Source organism: Stigmatopora nigra, chromosome 4 (genome assembly GCF_051989575.1).
Source record: "Stigmatopora nigra isolate UIUO_SnigA chromosome 4, RoL_Snig_1.1, whole genome shotgun sequence".
Taxonomy (NCBI): domain Eukaryota; kingdom Metazoa; phylum Chordata; class Actinopteri; order Syngnathiformes; family Syngnathidae; genus Stigmatopora; species Stigmatopora nigra.
This window is the reverse complement of record NC_135511.1, coordinates 18,031,172-18,049,671: the sequence shown is the minus strand read 5'-3', so window position 1 is coordinate 18,049,671 and position 18,500 is coordinate 18,031,172. Positions and strand designations below refer to the sequence as shown.

The 18,500-nt window shown below is 40.3% G+C and overlaps 1 protein-coding gene and 3 long non-coding RNA genes across 6 annotated transcripts in view; all 4 read left to right on the top strand.

Moving 5' to 3' along the window:
• Positions 1–1,774: 1,774 nt before the first annotated feature.
• LOC144195802 (uncharacterized) lies at positions 1,775–2,961 on the top strand. Its single transcript, XR_013326162.1, has 3 exons — positions 1,775–2,392; positions 2,500–2,685; positions 2,756–2,961. It is a non-coding gene; the product is annotated as an uncharacterized LOC144195802 (long non-coding RNA).
• Positions 2,962–11,524: 8,563 nt separating this feature from the next.
• Positions 11,525–13,412, top strand: LOC144195792 (uncharacterized). Its single transcript, XR_013326161.1, has 3 exons — positions 11,525–12,076; positions 13,200–13,269; positions 13,343–13,412. It is a non-coding gene; the product is annotated as an uncharacterized LOC144195792 (long non-coding RNA).
• A 1,354-nt stretch (positions 13,413–14,766) lies between these two features.
• LOC144195579 (uncharacterized) lies at positions 14,767–16,328 on the top strand. Of its 2 annotated transcripts, none has more exons than XR_013326104.1 (3): positions 14,767–14,810; positions 14,990–15,114; positions 15,950–16,328. XR_013326104.1 is itself a non-coding variant. In XM_077715309.1 (3 exons), the coding sequence occupies exons 1-3, from the start codon at positions 14,777–14,779 to the stop codon at positions 16,224–16,226; spliced, it is 384 nt and encodes a 127-aa protein (XP_077571435.1). In that variant the 5' UTR covers positions 14,775–14,776; the 3' UTR covers positions 16,227–16,328. The 2 variants fall into 2 exon arrangements, 1 of the variants encoding a protein (XP_077571435.1); XM_077715309.1 differs by having other exon boundaries at positions 14,775–14,810; positions 14,990–15,062.
• Positions 16,329–16,451: 123 nt separating this feature from the next.
• Positions 16,452–18,500, top strand: part of LOC144195682 (uncharacterized) — a 31,651-nt gene continuing 29,602 nt past the window's right edge. For both annotated transcript variants that reach the window (XR_013326134.1, XR_013326133.1), the window contains exons 1-2: positions 16,452–17,018; positions 17,890–17,997. This is a non-coding gene — a long non-coding RNA (uncharacterized LOC144195682). The remainder of the gene's footprint in view (positions 17,019–17,889; positions 17,998–18,500) is intronic.

Sequence of the window (18,500 nt, the reverse complement as noted above, 5' to 3'; positions counted from 1 at the left end):
TAGCTTAGCACGCAAGCTACAAATAGACGTAACGTGTGCGGGGGCGCTGATGTGACCCTCGGGGAGTCAGGTGTTAACTCCAACCTGATGGTCAGGTGATGCTTCATTTAAGCGAGCAGCAATTGGACAAAAAAATGAAAAAAACAACCCACAGCTAGCCTTATCTAGAACAGAGTTTGGAATAATTCATGTGGTCATTCTTATATTTTTCCTCAGTAACAACGCTTTATAAATATTCAAGTTTATGAATTCTCCTCCCAGTATTACTTCATTTACCTAATATTGAATGTTTTTTTTTGTCATTGAACAAGTATAATGAGATTTAAAGCTAATTTAAACATTAATAATAAGAAATACTAGCATTAAGTTATAAGTAAACAAGAAGTAAACAACACAAATAAGTAGAAAATGCACAAATAACCGCAAGAACTGCAATAATTAACAAATAATAAATAAACAATGAATAAGAAATAAATTAGTCATCAACATAAATAAATAGTATAGTAATTTAAGTATGGAAATTCACAAATAAGAACAACAAACTAATAAATAATCAATAAATAATAAGTAATAATCATAAAAGTAGTCAACACAAGAAGTAGTCAACAACATAAATAAGTAGTCAACATAGATAAGTAGTCATCATAGATAAATAGTCAACATAGATAACTAGTCAAGATACAAGGATAAGTAGTCATCATAGATAGTTTATCAACATAGATAATTAGTGATAAGTAGTCAACATAGGTAAGTAGTCAACATTTATGGGTGGTCACCATAGATAAGTAGTCAACATAGATAAGTAGTCAACATAGATAAGTAGTCAACATAGATAAGTAGTCAACATAGATGAGTAGTCAACATAGATAAGTAGTCAACATAGATAAGTAGTCAACATAGATAAGTAGTCAACATAGGTAAGTAGACCACATAGATAAGTAGACCACATAGATAAGTAGTCAAAATAGATGAGAAGTCAACATGAATAAGTGGTCACATAAATAAATTAATTTCCGGTTGACGTAACCAGAAAACACTGCTTTACTTAGTTTGTTTATTTATTGTTGGTAAAGTAACTAGGTTACTTTTGCAAGAAAAGTGTGTCAAACAATGGTACTAAGACCCCCGTGCAGATGTTAGCATGAAGGCCCGCTTTAATCCAGGACATGAAATTAAACAGATATGCTGATCTCAAATATTTATTAAGAGTATGTAATCCTAATATGGAGGGATTGTGAGGGGGGGGGGGGGGGGGCGTAATAGGGAGGTTTACGTGCGGAGTCTAAATCCAGGTGTACCAAGTACTAAAGCAGGCAGGATTAGGGAAAAGGTTATTGTCATTTTTTCGATAACACAAAAGCAGATTTGGTTATTAAAAAAGGCCCAACGGACCATCTGCAACTGCTACTCGCTAGATTTACCTTGATTTGGTTTTTCTGCTTTGACGTCAATCATTAATATTGTTTTTCATCTCGTGAGGACAGCTGGGGGGATGAACCAAAACTGGGCTTGTAAACAGGTAGCTTAGCATTGATTAGCATCGGGCAAACTCAGTCGAATCTATTGTTAAAGTCTGACCAGTTATTTCCGAGCGTACATTGCTGAATTTAAGAGACTTGGTTTTAGTTTTTTATTTAATATTTTTTTTATTTTTTTTTATCGTTTAAAGCATTTCGTCTATGCAGAGGCGAACTTAATTTTTTTTAAAAATAATTATTGATCTGTGACTATTTTTTTAGTACTCTTTAAAGAGATTTAATAATTTAAAACGGAATAGGACAACAGTGGCATGGTGGTGTAGTGGATTCGCATGTCCGCCTCGCATTTCTGAGAACGAGGGTTCAACTTAAAAAAAATATTTTAATAATTATTGATCTCTGACTATTTTTTTAGTACTCTTTAACAAGATTTAATCATTTAAAACAGAATAGGACAACTGGCACGGTGGAGTAGTGGACTTGCATGTCCGCCTCGCATGTCCGAGATCGAGGGTTCAATCTCTGCTGGCTTCTAAACTTCCCATGTGGAGTTTGCATGTTCTCTGCATGCCTGTGTGGGTTTTCTGCGGGTTAAAAAACATGCACGGTTGAATACTCAACAGGAGGGAGTGCGAATGATATGTCTATCGCGGCTAACGGGATTAGCATAACATAGCATCAAAGATACCCTTTTTTTCTTGTGTTCCCAGTAAATTTCCATTGCTGACACAAAGCAACCAAGGCACGCAAGGGACTAGAAAGTGCTGACCGAGTGACGCACCGCCGCGCCGGAGTTGGGCGCCCCCTCCCCTCGTCCCCTGGCGCCCCCCCGCCATTCCGCCGCACCCCTGGGCGGACTAATGTGACACCAGCCACCTCGTTTCTGAAGCTGGGCTCGCAGCTTTGGGTGACAGGTACGCCAGGCGGCATCAGCGTATCCCGCCACGCCGCCGCCTGCCCGCCGGCCTTCAGGTTCATGCGTTGTGACGGATATACTCTGCCGCTCGCCCGGGCGCCCCAGGGTCCGCCGGCGCCGCCCCGGCCGCCGACGACGACGCCCAGGCGCGAACGGGGTCTTTCTGGGGAAAGTGGCCGTCTGCTCCTCTTGATCCTCAGACTTGAAATCAATGAAGAACCATCTTTAAATGATGTAAACATCTGCTAGGATGGTTCCACTCCAATCCTGCGGGTGGCAGTGTAAGATACAGTACGTGCATCGTCATAGTCACTTTTCTTTAATAGAAATATGTTTTGTTGCTATTTTAATTCCTCACTAGGGTTGAGGGGGATGCATGAGCCTATCCCAGCTGACTTTAGGCCCGAGCCTGAATTGGTGGTCAGCCAATCACAGAACACCAGGAAACAAACAACCACTCATGTTCACATATAAGGACAATTTAGCCTACAATTAGCCTAGCTAACATTATTTTGGGATGGTGGAGGAAACCGGAGTACCCAGAGTAACCCTACACAGGCCCGAGGATAACATTCCACACAGATAGACTGACCTGGATTTGAACCCAGGTCTTCCACCGTGAAGCCGACGAGCTAACCACTTAATCCACCGCGCAGCCCTACCCATTTGCATTGTGGGAAAAAAATAGAAGGCAAAAAATTAACCCACAATTGACAAAAAAAAAAATCTTAAATTTGAAATGTAAAAAATTAAAAAGTATAATAAACCAACTAATTCAAGGTATTAAAATAATTAATAATAACACTCATTTTTGTTCCAGTTCAAAATAGTAGCCTTTTAATACCTAATCAGCCAATCCTCAATCATTAAAAAAGACCCACTTTTTAAATTTAAATAAAAACTATCTAATTAACCAACTAACTCGAGCTAAAAAAACATAATTGTTGTCCCATTTCAAAATAGTAGCCATTTGTAACTAATTATAGAAATATCAACATACAAAAGTCATTCTAACCAACCATTTAACAGTTATTATTAAAAAAACCTAACAGATTTTGACACAAAACGCCCCATCTAGTTTGCGTGAATATGTGCTTTGCGGCCATCTTGCGTTATTAAAGTCAAGATGCATTTACACTGACCTTCAAATTTCGGGGACTTCCTTGAATCTTCCCTCCCTCGCACGAATGAGCCCCTATAATGTCCCACAATGCACTTGTGTTGAGCGCTGGTATTTACAGCGAATGGGCACCACGCGGCGGGGGGGCCACGCCTTGATGTATGCGCGCAGTCACGGTCATGCACTGGCGGCTAGCGAACGGTCGGGGGTCTCCGTCCTGTTGTTTGTGATGGGGGGCAAACAAAGGGTCAGCGGCTCCGTTAGTAATGGAATCCCAGCCATGACGGCGGACTGACTACTTTTGCTACAAAAACACGCTTCTTTTGACCTTAAATCCAAAGAAAATATGTACAAATAGATTTAACGCAAAACCAAAGGTTCCTGGGCGGAGATTTGGTAGTAAAAGCGGCCATGATTGGTTGAGTGGAAACTAAAATAAACAGGGCGATAATATAGTACCGTATTTTCACGACTATAAGGCGCACCCTCAATGAATGACATTTTTTTCCATATATAAGGCGCACTGGATTATAAGGCGCCCTGTCTATTTTGGAGAAAATTTAAGACTTTTAAGTGCGCCTTATAGTGGTGAAAATACAGTAATTGCTATTGACTTCCAGGTAAGAAGCACTCACTACTTTACAGTCACCTCTAGAGCCAGCCATTGTTGATGTTTTGGATTTTTTGGTATAAAATCTTGTAGTGGGGGAGGAGCTATATGATGGAATATTTTGTAAACTAAGATGGCATCTGCATATTTAACAGTATTGTTTCAGTTCAGGCATTTGTGTTTTTTTAATATCCGACAGTGGTGGTTTTTGGTTTTCTGTTTTTTCCATATATAAGGCGCACTGGATTATAAGGCGCACTGTCTATTTTGGAGAAAATGTAAGACTTTTTGGTGTGCCTTATAGTCGTGTAAATACGGTAATTGTAGAAGTTAACTTTGTAATGTGATTTGATGCAGAATTTCGGAATTTTAGCTGGACTAAAAAAGCCATGCCCACACAGTGTTGTTTACCATAGTTGTTGTGAATGGTCTTATTATTTTTATGATAAAACCTAACCTTACACTAAACTTAATTCTAATTTTATTTCAGATTTGGATACGTTTCTTCTCCCGGGTTGGCTCGATTTTCCCCGTCTCCATCCTGACTTTCAGCTGCAGTTTTTATAGGTAAGCTTTTGTATTCCCTTAAAAATAGTTCAAAAATGATGTACACAAATGTCGTCACAATAGGATAATGCACGACTACTTGCCAACTAGAAGTAGTATATACTCCTCTTGTATTAGCGAGCAAGCTCCGCCATTCGTACTGACTAACGGGGGGAAAAAAACACTGAAGAAAATGCAAAGCTCCGCCCAGTACTCATAGAGACATTACACTTATATGTATAAAAATGTATCCCGTATCTCAAGCTAAATATTTGCTCAAAATTGTACTTGTATCAAATGCTACTTTTCTCTATAACTCAGGTGTGTGTCAAAGTGGCGGCCCGGGGGCTAAATCTGGCCCGCCTTATCATTTTGTGCGGCCCGTGAAAATAAATCATGAGTGCTGACTTAGGATCAGATTAAAATGAAGAGTATAGATGTATTTTACATTTCCTGATTTTCCCCCTTTTACATCAATAATTGTCATTTTTTAATCATTTTTTTCTGTGATTTTAGTTCAAAAATCATTTTGTAAAATCTAAAAATATATTTAAAAAAAGCTAAAATAAACGTTGTCTTAGATCTATAAAAAAACTGAATATTCAGGGCTTTTAATCCAGTTCATTTAATCCATTTATAAAAATAAAATCTAAATATTATATCTAATATGGTCCGGCCAACATATAATCGTCATAAAACGCGAACAGGGAGAGACTTTACTAATTTCTCTCCATCGTCTATCATCTTTTGTGTTCTTGGGAAGATTCCGGAAGATAACGTTTGGACAGATCTCCTGCACGAGTGTGTAAAGCAGAATTAATTATCACCACAACAAATGTCTGCTGTCCCGCTCTGTGGGAGGATGTGCTGGTGTGACGCTCAGACATTTGGAGACGGAACACTTTCGCAGCGTTTCTTTACACTTCGGACTTTTGGCGGGGAATAATATCTTCGTTCTCCGCGCCGGAAACAAACGGACAAGTCGAGGCCACGGATGCTCACCACTGCCGAGTCTGACGGCTTTGGCAGCCCACTCAATCACTTGGCCACAGAAACTCCTCACAAACATATCCGTCCACCCACCCACACTCTTTGGAGTACGTAGCCGAGCATCAGGTAGCACAAAAACTTCAATTTTAGCTTCAACCTAGCCAAACCATTTAGCTAGCGCGATCTGAAAATGATATTCAGTTCTTTGTCAACCTTCACCAGTTTATGAAAATATTGTTTGTGTTGTTTTTAGCCAGTTTTTAGCCTTAGCGGCTAACTGCGAAAGTCTTTCTTTGATGGACTTCCCGCTTGCTAACTCCCAAATGCTAACTAACAGACCTAGTCGACTCATTCAGTAAACAACAAGTTGGGGAACATGGACAAAGTAACTGTTTTGGTGACGAATTAAACAACTAGCAAACAAGCCAAACCGTTAGCTAACTCCCTAGCTGGCTGAGTTAAACAAGGAACTGGCTAACTTAGGATAGCCAAGCTTAGAACTTTATTTCATCTTGTATTTGGGAAATATTTTGGTTGCAGTAGCAAGACTGACACAAGACACACAAGACAATGTAGACCTAGTTAAAAAACTTAACCACTCACAAAGTAATCAAACCCGTCTGGCTACCCTACCCAAGTCAACTCTGACTAACTAGCTTAACACCCAAACTGTAGCTAGCTACCTTATACATTCACTCACAAAAATCCAACTCATTTACTAATTTACCAAATCAACCAACAAAAACTGACTAAATAACTTCCTCAGTGATAACTTAACCAACTACCAAAGTCAATCTACCTCACTTAAGTTTACTCTGACAAAGTATCTCAAGCCCAAAACTGAAAACAACCTAATTACCCAACTACATAACATTCACAAATGACCAACTAACCAACAAAACATCAAAAAATTCAGTCAAACCAACAATTTTACCGAAAAATACTACCATCTGACCAAACTAAACAACCCACCAACCAACCACACCCTATCAATTAACCACCTTGACTAACTAACTAACTAGCAATTTAGAACCCGACAACTCGCCTACATGCAACAAATCATAAAGCTAAATATTCCCGTTTTAAACATTAACCTGAAGGTGACTTCCATTCATGGAAGTTGGCACCAGAAGCCTGGCAGGCGAAGGGGGCGGGGCTATGTGGAAGGGGTGTGTACGGGGGTCCTGCTAGGCCGGCTGAGGCTGACCAGGTGGGAGATGTTAGCTCGTAAGTCTGCTGAGTGATGTGCTGATGGATATAAACAGCTGTTATTCTTGCTAATGGAAAGCAATTAGAAACATCTGCACGCTTGGCGGCAATTCGTGAAAAAAACCCTTCGCCCCCGCCCCCCTTCGCAGTTGCGCAGGTGCTGCTGGGAAATAATTACATCATCAGGACAGAAGGAAAGGGGGCGGGGCTGTTTGGATGGCGCTAGAACCTGGCTGATGATCTGTGAAGAGCGGAGACAGTTTTTGGATCCAAACCAAAGAAGAAGAACTTTGACTTGAGATGGGTTTTGATGGATTAGTGAGGTTGGGGTTCAGGTTTTAAGAAAGTTTGGGGACGTTAGTGATGATAAGGAGGAGTTTTGATTTGGGTTTTGGTTAAAGTTGAGGTTTTAAATGAGTCTTTCGGGCGGTATTAACGTCAACTCCATTTCAAGTGGGCTGGACCAAATTTTGATATAATATCTAGATTTTTTTTTTAAATTAATGGATTAAAAGAACCGGATTAAAAGCCCTGAATATTCTGTTTTTTTTATAGATCTAAAATAATGTTTATTTTAGCTTTTTTAAAATATATTTTTAGATTTTTTAAAACATTTTTTGAACTAAAAACACCGAAAAAATGGATTAAAAATGACAATGATTGATTTAAAGGAGGAAAATCAGGAAATTTAATATACATCTATACTCATTTTAATTTGATCCTAAAACAGAAAGTCGGCACTCAAGATTTACTTTTCGGGCCCCACAAAATAATCCGGTGGGCCAGATCTGGCCCATGGGCCACCACTTTGACACATGTGGTTTAGACGCTAAGGTTAGCATTTTAAAGTATATTTTGAAGCTCATTCCTGAAATGAGGCTTCCAACCATTGTTTTGTGCTTTAAAAACAGGATTGAAGTCACAGTTAAGAATTTCAAATGAAGCTAAGATTTGTGGTGTGCCTCGTTGATTAGCGTTTCAAGTTAAGAGCATTGAATGTGACTGTCTTGCTGGCATTTTGTGTGTGTGTGGCACGTGTGGCGTGACGCCAAGGAGAGCAGAATGTCATTAAGAGCGTCAGAGCGCCGCAACGGTGAAGGGGAATTCATCAGCGCCGCTGATGATGCTAATGGACTCGGCCGCAAATGACTTTGGATGAGCGCAGCTTCATTTTCTGCCGCTGGCACGCTTTCGTGTTTGCGCCGTAGCTCGCAAACCGGCCGGCTGGAAGAGGTCGCGCTGATGTCATCGCACGTCAGCCAATCAGAGTCTATTTCCCAGGAAGATTGATTTAGCTAGGATTTAAAATTTGGGTTTCAAATCAACTTAACAATGACATTTCAGTTCAATCTGTTTTTCACATTCTAGTTGTCCTCCCGAGCTAATGGAGCTAATGTAGCTAGCAACATGTCTTCTGGCTAACCTCGTCTCATGTAGGTCAGGTCGGAGCTTTTAGTTGAATTAATGCATATTCATGTAGCCCCTCCATTTTGGCTTCACTGCGGGGCTCTTTTTCACAAACATATGCAATGCAAATGGGGATGATAGTTGCTAACGGATGCTAACGGCTAGCTTAGATCCCCGCTAGCACTTTTTAAAATTATGTTTGTCCTGAACCAACTGCCATGTTTTGCAGTACAACTTGGACATTCAAAAATTAGCCTAGAAAGTCAATTTGTGGATGTTAGCTAGCTTTCATAAGCATGGAAATGGAGATGATAGTTGCTAATGTATGCTAACAGATAGATTAGATCCACCGCTAGCACTTTTTTTAAGTATGTTTGTCCTGAACCAACTGTAGTACTTGGACATTCGTAAGCATGGAAAAGGAGTTGATAGTTGCTAATGGATGCTAACGGCTAGCTTAGGTCCCACTCTAGCACTTTTTTAAAGCATGTTTGTCCTCCACCAACTGTAGTACTTTGCAATATAACTTGGAAATTCAAAAAATAGCCTCCAAAGTCAATTTGTGGATGTTATCTAGCTAATGGATGCTAACAGCTAGCTTAGGTCTCCCGCTAGCACTTTTTTTAAGCATGTTTGTCCTGAAGCAATTGCATTTAGCCTACAAACTCAATTTGTTCACTTAGCTAGCTTTAGCATGCATTGGCTATTGTGAGTACACCCACTAAAAAAAACTGAAAATCCGCCATTTTGGTTAAAAAATAAGTATTGAAATTATTTGGGAAATTCCGCCCAGAAACCCAATTTTACTTCGTAATATTTTTGTACTGATAGTCATTACTATTAAGAATTGACCCACAAAAACCGTCTTAAGGCCACAGTTGTTGGGTAAAAATTGGGCGTCTGGGTAGTGCGGCAGCTGTGTCGACTTAAACTGTTATCAGCAAGACAAACTCGAGCGGTCAGGACGTCGTGGTCACGTCAGCCCGCCGCGTGGCAGCCATCTTCAGCTCAGCCTCAGCGAGCGTCTGCTTCCATGTCAGTCAAGTCTTGTTTACTCGCATCCCGCATTGGCAAAGCTCTGATGCATCGTGGGTAATCAGATAAGTTGGGTCGCATCCTCCCGCCTTGGCGCCGAAAACGACAAGCCGGGCGGGATGCGCTCCACTGAAAACCAGAGTGCGCGTGTCAGGAAGATGACTGAGTGATGACTCCATTTTTGTCGGCCACCAATTAAAATGGCACAGCAGGGTGCCCCCGTTGGTAATATGCGTGACGGAATGTTGCATTGTGGGGGAATGGAGGAATTCCTACAATTGCCTCTGCACTTAATCATGTAGTTTTTATCCACTAAAAGTGTTTTAGTACTAAAAACAAAGCGTTAGACCATAGGTGTCAAAGTGGCGGCCCGGGGGCCAAATCTGGTTCGCCACATCATTTTGTTTGGCCCGGGAAAGTCAGTGATGACTTTGTTTTAGGATCAAATTTAAATCTAAATATTATATCTAAGAGAGTTAATGTGGGCTTTTCTCGAATACTCTGCTTTGCATGCTAAGCTAGCTCGTAGAACAGTCTAAATTCCCTTTAGCAATGATTAATTTGTTGTGCCCTCAGATTGGCTGACCATCATAGTCTCCGACACCCCTTGCAACCCTAGTGAGGGTAAGTGGTGATTATATTTTTATATCGTGATAACAATTTGAGTATTGCTCCTTATATAAAGCGCACTGGATTATAAGGCGCACTGTCTATTTTGTAGAAAATGTAAGACTTTTAAGTGCGCCTTATAGTCGTGAGAATACGCTAATTAAAATAGAGTCCAAAAATTATTTTATTCAAATTGAACTTTAAAAAAAAATGCCATAAAATCCCAATTTAAAAAACAATGCTTCAAAATCTCAGTTAAAAATCGAATATTTTCCAAAAAAATGGCCGACTTTGACGAATCATATTCCCGACTGTTTGACTTTGTAAACTCATGATTCCCCCCTAATTGCCTGGCATCCTCATAGCATCGCTCTTCCCACATTTTTTTGCAACCACCGCCCGCAGTGCAAGCTACGAATTAGCGTAGCATTTCCGCCTATCCAACAAACTACCCCCACCCCCTCAAAAAAAAAAACCCGAACTCAACAAGCGCTGCGGGTCCAAAGTGTTGTTGACGCTCACTCCCCTTCCGTCTTTGTCAAGGCGCAGATTAGCATTCCCGATGCTACCGGACAGCTGCTGCTGGCAGGCCTCTTTTTTTTCCGAGCGGCCCAGGCGGGAATCTGTCAGCCAGGCGGCGTCGCCAATGTGCTTCGCGCACCCCCGCGGTAGAGTGCGCGGGCGAGTGGGGCTGTGGGGGGTAGTGGTGGTGGTGGTCATGCGCCAATGAGGGCAGACAGATGTAAAAGTCCACTGTGGTTTTTTACAGCCTGGGTGCTTTCGCCCGCTTCCCATTATGCAGCACTCTGGCAGGGGCGCATTAATGCTCTGTGAGTGGACGCCTTCGCCAGAGTCCAGCTGCATCGCGCCTGGCGTGTTGACGCCAGCCAGCCAGAGAGAGAGCAAGCGGCGCATCAAAAATAATGAGAGCCAGCCTGGATGCTTGTTTTGAGAAGTCCTGACAAGGGAAGTCTGCCATTTTGGGTCAAAGGAGATCTTTTAGTATTGTTTGGTCTATTTTCAGTACGGATTTCAAATACATGCTTGGTTTAGATGTGTTGGCCAGTGGAGTTCATGATGCTAAATTGTCACCCCTCTTATAAATATTTGCCTGTGTGTGTATGTGTATGTGTGTAAGTGTGTATGTTTGTGTATCTGTGTGTATGTTTATGTGTGTGCTTGTGTATGTGTGTATGTTTGTGTATCTGTGTGTGTGTGTTTGTGTGTGCTTGTGTATGTGTTTTTGTGTATGTTTGTGTATCTGTGTGTGTATGTTTGTGTATGTGTATTTTTGTGTGTGTTTGTATTTTTGTGTGTATGTGTTTATTTGTGTTTGTGTGTGTGTTTGTGTATCTGTATGTATGTTTTTGTGTGTGTATGTGTATGTTTGTTTGTGTGCCTGTGTATGTGTTTTTGTGTATGTTTGTGTATCTGTCTGTGTATGTTTTTGTGTGTATTTTTGTGTGTATGTGTGTATGCATGTGTGTATTTGTGTGTGTATGTGTCTATGTATGTATGTATGTGTGTATGTGTGTGTATATGTGTGGCCAAGTCCTCATACGAACAAAAAAACAAATTTGGGTGGCCCGGTGGGGAAGGTGGTTGGCACGTTGGGCTCACAGCTCTGGGTTTTTGGGTTCAAATCCAGGTTGGTCCACCTGAGTCCAAATAAGCTACAATTGAAAGACTAGCCAAAACAGCTATTTTTGCCTTTGTTTGTGCATGGTCAAGTCCAAAACATTTCATCCAGGACGGCCCACTTTTTTTTAGCCATTCTGGCTAAGGATTTAAGATCATGTTGAGCTAGCTAGTGCTGTTCTAGCTAGTACAAGTATACCTGACATTATGGGCACATGGTAACAACAAAGTTTAAAAGCTTTGAATAGCATGCTAGCAGATTACAAATGGTGAATGCTAATATATAGCGAGAGGTTTTTAGCATGTCTAAAGCACTTTACCCACGGATGCTAACACCAATTTACCCACACATCTGCCATCCCACAGGTGCGCAATTAGCGTTCAAGGGCAGTAGGAGCCTGGAATCGAACGCTGACCCTTTAGTAACAGGACAAGTCCAGAAAATTCCAGCTAGCGTTGGGCTGACTTTTCCATCTCCTGCCAATTAGTGCGGGTTTTCTGCATGTGGTGAGTAAGAGGTAATTATGTTGCATTTTCTTACCATTTTCATGTCAGTTAGGGAGCTAAAATGATTAGCAATCCGTCAAATTGCGCGGATAGAACTGTCAATCAAACCATACCTTGGTAAAATGCCAACGTTAGCTATTTTAACGGCGTGCAAATTAGCTCGACGCCAATATGTCGCTGGCTAGTTGAACGAAATATGCTAAGGTCACGTTAATTGCTAGCATGCTCATAGCTAAGGAACATTTTGAGTGTTTAACCAGCTAGCTTAGCATGTATGTGAGGATGTAGGGAGACCGACTTGGGTTCGAACCCGGAACCCTGAACAGTGAACCGCCGATGCACTGACCACTACTCCACCGCGCCACTCTATAATTAATTTGTTCCTAAAAAGATGCTAACTTGTGAGGCATGCTAATGGAAATGTTGTGTTTAACCAGCTAGCTTAGCATGTATGTGCTAATCACAATTTGTCTAATTTGTAGAAAATTTAGGACTTGTAAGTGTGCCTTATAGTCGTGAAAATACGGTAATTATAGGAAGTCCGACTTGGGATCGAACCCGGAACCCAGAATAGTGAGCCACCGATGCGCTAACCACTACCGCCCCGCGCTATAATTAATTTGTTTCCAAAAAGATGCTAAATCGTGAGGCGTGCCGAAGAGACTCCTAGTGGCGGTCTTTGGATTTGGATTGACGAATGGGGTCCATTAAGGGCTTGCCGCCTTCATGAAGATGGACTCCCACGCAAGTGACACTATGAATCATGGGAGAGCGTTTGGACCCCAACAGACGCGTCGCCCTCAAACGGCGCAGCTAGCCAAATGCTAACGATTAATGATGCGGCGGGCCAAAACGCAGCTGCGGGATTTGATCTCGGGACTGCCACGTCATTGGTTGGCACGTGTGGCTAACGAGAGCTCGTTTAAGCAAATGATTGTCAATCAGAATCCGGGCTGCTCTTTAGGCTTGTCGTTATTTTGATTTAAATGAACGGACATTATTTATTTTTATCGATGCTTGGAGCATAAAATGGCAGAATTTTATAATTGTGTTTTCAATACTTGGATTTGAGTTAAAATTGAGTGGTGAAAATATTTATTGATTTATTTTTCATTATTTTTGTACACCCACAAGGTCCGCGAGGGTGCTGGAGACCTTATTTAGAGAAAAAAAATCATCGTTTTTTACAGAACTTCAAGTTCAGGTGCTATATTTTATCATTACCAGATCAGAATTGAATATTTATTGATTAATGTCCCTTTTTATATCCACTCAAGGCTCGCGGGGGTGCTGGAGACCTTATTTGGAGAAAGAAATCATCATTTTTTACAGAACTTCAAGTTCAGGTGCTATATTTTATTATTAACAGAGCAAAATTTTATCCAAAATTCTTCGCATTTTCTTCTAAATGATTAAATTTCCATTTATATCCCCACAAGGCTCGTGGGGGTGCTGGAGACTTGACCTGGAGAAACAGATCATTGTTTTTTACAGATCTTCAAATTCAGGTACTATATTTTATTTTTAACAGATCCAAATTTAATCAAATTTTTTTGCTATTTTTTCTAAATGTTTTTAATTGGAATTTAATCAAAATAAATTACATTAGCAACCCATTAAAAGCATATACTTCAGAAGAGAATCATAATCCATTTAATTTGATCAATAAAAAAAAAATCCCCAAAAATATTCCAAAAAATGGCTTTCCTACATTTTTTTCTAAAATATTTTTGTATTTTTCTCTAAATAATTTTCATTTGGAGTTTAATCAAAATACATTACATTAGCAACCCTTTAAAAGCATATATTTAAGAACAAAATTGATTTGATAAAGACACCATGGCGAAAGTGAGAAAGTGTCCCCGATTGCCAAATGACATATTTCCTGATAATGAAGCACTAGCATGGCTGAGTAAGTGTCAGATTTGGCGCGCTCCCCAACGCCGAAGCGTCTCGGAGCGCGCCCGAGCGGCGTTTTGTCCGCGAGCATCTGACGTCCACTCGAGATGATGAACAGGCTCGCACTTCACACATTTGAGTGGTTGGCAGCGGACGGGCCGGAAATCCCGTCCAGAAAAGCAGATCCCGACAACGTGCTACTTTAGCATGCTTCTTGGACGCTCCTCGGACAGATGGCGCCGCCGCCGTCCGTCTTTGGGGTCGGAAGGGGGTCTCGGACCCTCCCAACCGGCAATAACGCTACATCAATATACTCTCCTCGGGCTTCATTAACAACACATTAAAAAAATGGAGGAAAAAAACATATATTAGACATTACGGTATTGTAGAGATGCATTCTATACTATTTGGTTTAATTTTAAGAATATTTGGACTTATTTTATAATGTCAACTTCCATTTTCTAATGAGTAGTTTTCATTAACATCGTTTTATAAACATAGAGACTTTATTCGTTCATGGTTTTGGATAAAAATTAAAATATTTTGACCTTTTCTATGCAGGCAATGTTCGGCCATTTTGGGTCCTAATGTCACAGTCTCTTAACTATAAAGTTGGAAAAAAGATTTAAGTGGAAGAAATTGAATATAAAAGTAATTTAAATTACTTTTTTAGATATAAAATGAACAATATTGACAATATTTAGAGTTAAAAAGTACCTTATTTTTCATCTTTGTCAATTATATTCCGTTTTTTTCAGTGTTGAATAGTAATTAATTTTCAGGCAATGTATGGGTAGCTAATTCGGGTCCTAATGTCAGTGTTGTCACAATTGGAGAAATACGGAGGTAAAATATTTAAATAAATTGAAAATATATCACATTTTTGACATATACAAACTAATTATATAAACAAAAAAATATACTGAAGTGTGCTCTGTTTATTTATCAATTATATTAGATATCTGGAGATAAGGTTTAGGCTACCAAATTGATGCTAACAAGATTTTATGGAACTTTCTTTTCAGATATGGCCGGTCCGGTGGGGCAAGTGGTTGGCGTGTCGGCCTCACAGCTTTGGGGTCCTGGGTTTGAGCCCAGGTAGGTCCACCTGTGTGGAGTCTGCATGTTCTCCTGCATGGGTTTCCTTCAGGTACTCCGGTTTTCCTCACATTCCAAAAACATGCATGCTAAGCTAACTGTAAGCTAAATTGCCTCTAACTAGGAGTGATTGGTTGTCTGTTGTTCTTTTTGTGGCCTGTGATTGGCTGGACACCGATTCAGGGTGGCCCAGTGTCCGCTGGGATATGCTCCAGCACCCCCGTGACCCTAATAAGGATAAAGTGGTTCAGAAAATGAGACTATTTTCAGATATATTTATTCCTTATTTTCAAGCAATTTTCGAGTAGTTAATTCAAGTCCAAATGTCACCGTCAAGCAAGCGTGGAAAAGAAGAACCGGCGACCATTTTTTTTTTCATTGACTGCCAAGCTTAAATGGATTGTCACAACCGTAAAATGACAGCAAATGATTTGAAATTAAAAAATCCTAATGAATCACTGGCTAGCGGACATGCCAATCACTTCAACAAAAAACATTGATTGCTCTTGATTCAATCACCCCCCAATTTTTTTTTACATCTCATTAGCAACAGAGGAGAAGGAGGGTCGGCGTCAATTTACATGCTACAATATGTGCCGCATTCCCAAAAAAAAAAAAATCTCCAAAACACTCCAGGCCACATCTGTGACGATCTCGGGTGAGGTGACGCATGACTAATTCATTTTTGCGCATCACAATGAGGACCATCGCCAAACCCCGCCCCCTCCTCGCCAAAATGTGCATCACGGGGTGAAATGGGCAAGATGTCGGCTAATTTTATTTCTAATCTCTTTTTTTTTTCCTTCTTCCCCCTCTCTCTGGTGGTGGCCATCTTGTGAAACGTCCTCGCCTCTTTGATGGAAACATATTGGGGCGGAATGCGCCAGCTGTCGGCCTCCTCTCGCCGCGTCTGCCGCCATTATCCCGGGGCCCCGCCTCGCCTTATGGCCCGGGCCTCGGCGTTGCCAGACAGTCGAGCCTAGGTCCAAAAAATCAAAAGGTGGCTCTTTGAGATTCAAAAGCCCCGCACCACCACCACCACCATCGCAACCAGCCGTGCGTACAACCTTCAGAAACACGCCATCCGTGTTTGTGGCCGTCGCGCGTAGCATCACACGTGGGGCCATTTTGGCTCTCAGGCAACTTGTCATGCCTCTCATGTGACCATATGCCAACTTTCTACCTACTTATTTATATGACTGCTTATCTATTTGGACTATTACTTATTAATGTATTACTCACTTATTTATTGCGTATTTATTCATTACTTATTTATTTATAACCTATTTTTTAATTTATTTATTACCTATTTATTTTTTAAAATTTATTTATTACCTATTTATTTTTTTATTACCCATTTATTTTTACTTATTTATTACTTATTTATTTATTATTTTTATTGATTATCTGTTCATTTATTTGTTGTTGTTTTTTGTGCACTTCCCTACTTATGTTGTGACTACTTATCTATTCAGACTATTACTTATTATTTTTATTGATTATCTGTTCATCTGTTTGTTGTTGTTATTTGTGCACATCCCTACTTATTTAAGTTGTGAATAATTATGTTGACTACTTATCTATTTTGACTATCACTTATCTATTTATATTGTTTATCTGTTTTTGTTTGTTGTTGTTATTTGTGCTACTTCCCTACTTATGTTGTGACTAATGTTGGCTACTTATTTATTGATTATTTATTTCTTTGTGTGTTTGTTGTTTGCATTCACGGTGAACGCTTTAAATCTCTTTATATACTTGTATAATGAATTCAATTCAACAAAACACGTTCGAACTTTACGTGTGTTTATGTTCATTCACATCCTGTTTTATTTTGGTGGTTTCCTGTGTTATTCTCTGTACGTTTCGGTAGCTTCCTAATCAATTGCGTTCCGCACCTGTCTGTTGTTAGAACTAGCGTAAGCTAGTACGTCGGTAGAAGACACGACACTTAAGGTTTGCCTTTTCTTTCATTCTATTTAAAGTTATTATGTTCTTAGTTGTGCTTTTGCTAAACTTTGAATATTTGCCTGCTAATAAACGTCACGAAAACAACGTGTATCACATCTAGCGTCATGACCGACTATATTTACAACAACCGCTATCCATCTATGCCGTACAATGTACTTAATGTAAACTTTTTAAGTCTTCTTTATTTTTTAACATCATAATAGTGTGTAGTTCTATCTTATATAGCAATTTGGTCTTGGATATCGTGGTGAAAGCGAACTTGTTCAACTGTTTGTGTATTTTTCACATTTAAATTCGTTTGGAATAGGTTTGCACTGTGACGTCATCAAAATGCGCGACCTGTTCAACTGCGTATTTTTCACATTAAATTTGTTTGGAGTAGATTTGCACTGTGACGTATTCAAAATGTATATTCATAACAACACTAATTGCACGTATTTTGACAAAATATCTTATCTATCTTAATTCTGTTATGCGCAGTTGTATATTATGACAATAAGGGCTTTTTATTTTGTTGACGACTTCGGGCGGGGCGGTCGGTGGATTAGTGGTTAAGGCGTTTGGCTTGCCGTTTTGATATCCACGGTTCAATCCCGGTACAAGCCGTACAGAAAATGAAATGTAGCCAATCTCCAAACAAACTGTCAGAAGAAAAAAATAGTCAAAGAAAAAAATACAAATATTTTGAAAAGTTTGCTTCTATCCAATCAGAATGTGGCATTCCTGTCCGTGGGTTAAGTCCAGGGACTTGTTTTGACCTTTTCCCACCAAATGTCATCATGTTGTTAGGCGCACAATCTTAATTGGATGTGATTTCCTTTTTGAATCTTTATTTTTCTTTACCAATTGTTCACAGCGTTCATTAGAAGCAAACCAGCGTAATCCCGCTTCCCGCCACCGTCGTCCATCTTGCATCCAAGGGAGCGTCCACGTCCCCCAACCCTGTTAATGAGGCCTTCCTGAGGTACGCTCCTGTAACGCCGGGATATTAGCGGAATGATGCGCTCTCTCTCTTTCTGACCAATTTCCGGTGACATTTGCCATTAGCTCCTCGCTGAATTTAACGGGCGTCCTAAGCTGAAGAAAAAGCTCAAATCATTCCCAATTAGCCAAGGCATCAAAGACGGGGGTAAAAGTGCGACTTAGCAGGAGACTCCACGGCCGGCGCCCTGAGAAAGGTCACTAACAAAGACGTTGCGTTATGTTACGGCTAATGAGCGCGGCCACAGAATTAACCATTGGACGTCACGCCCTAAAAAAAACGTGAAAAAATGGACACTCGATCCGATGAAACTAAATCAGACATTGGCAAACTATGGCCCGCGGGCCACATATGGCCCGTTAGGCTTTTTTTAATCCGGCCTGCTGCCAATTATTAGTATTTTTTAAATTTTTTATTTTATTAATATTATTATTTTTACCCCAAGATGGCGCTGTCACGCAAAAGCCTGGGGCAGTAGCTCTGTC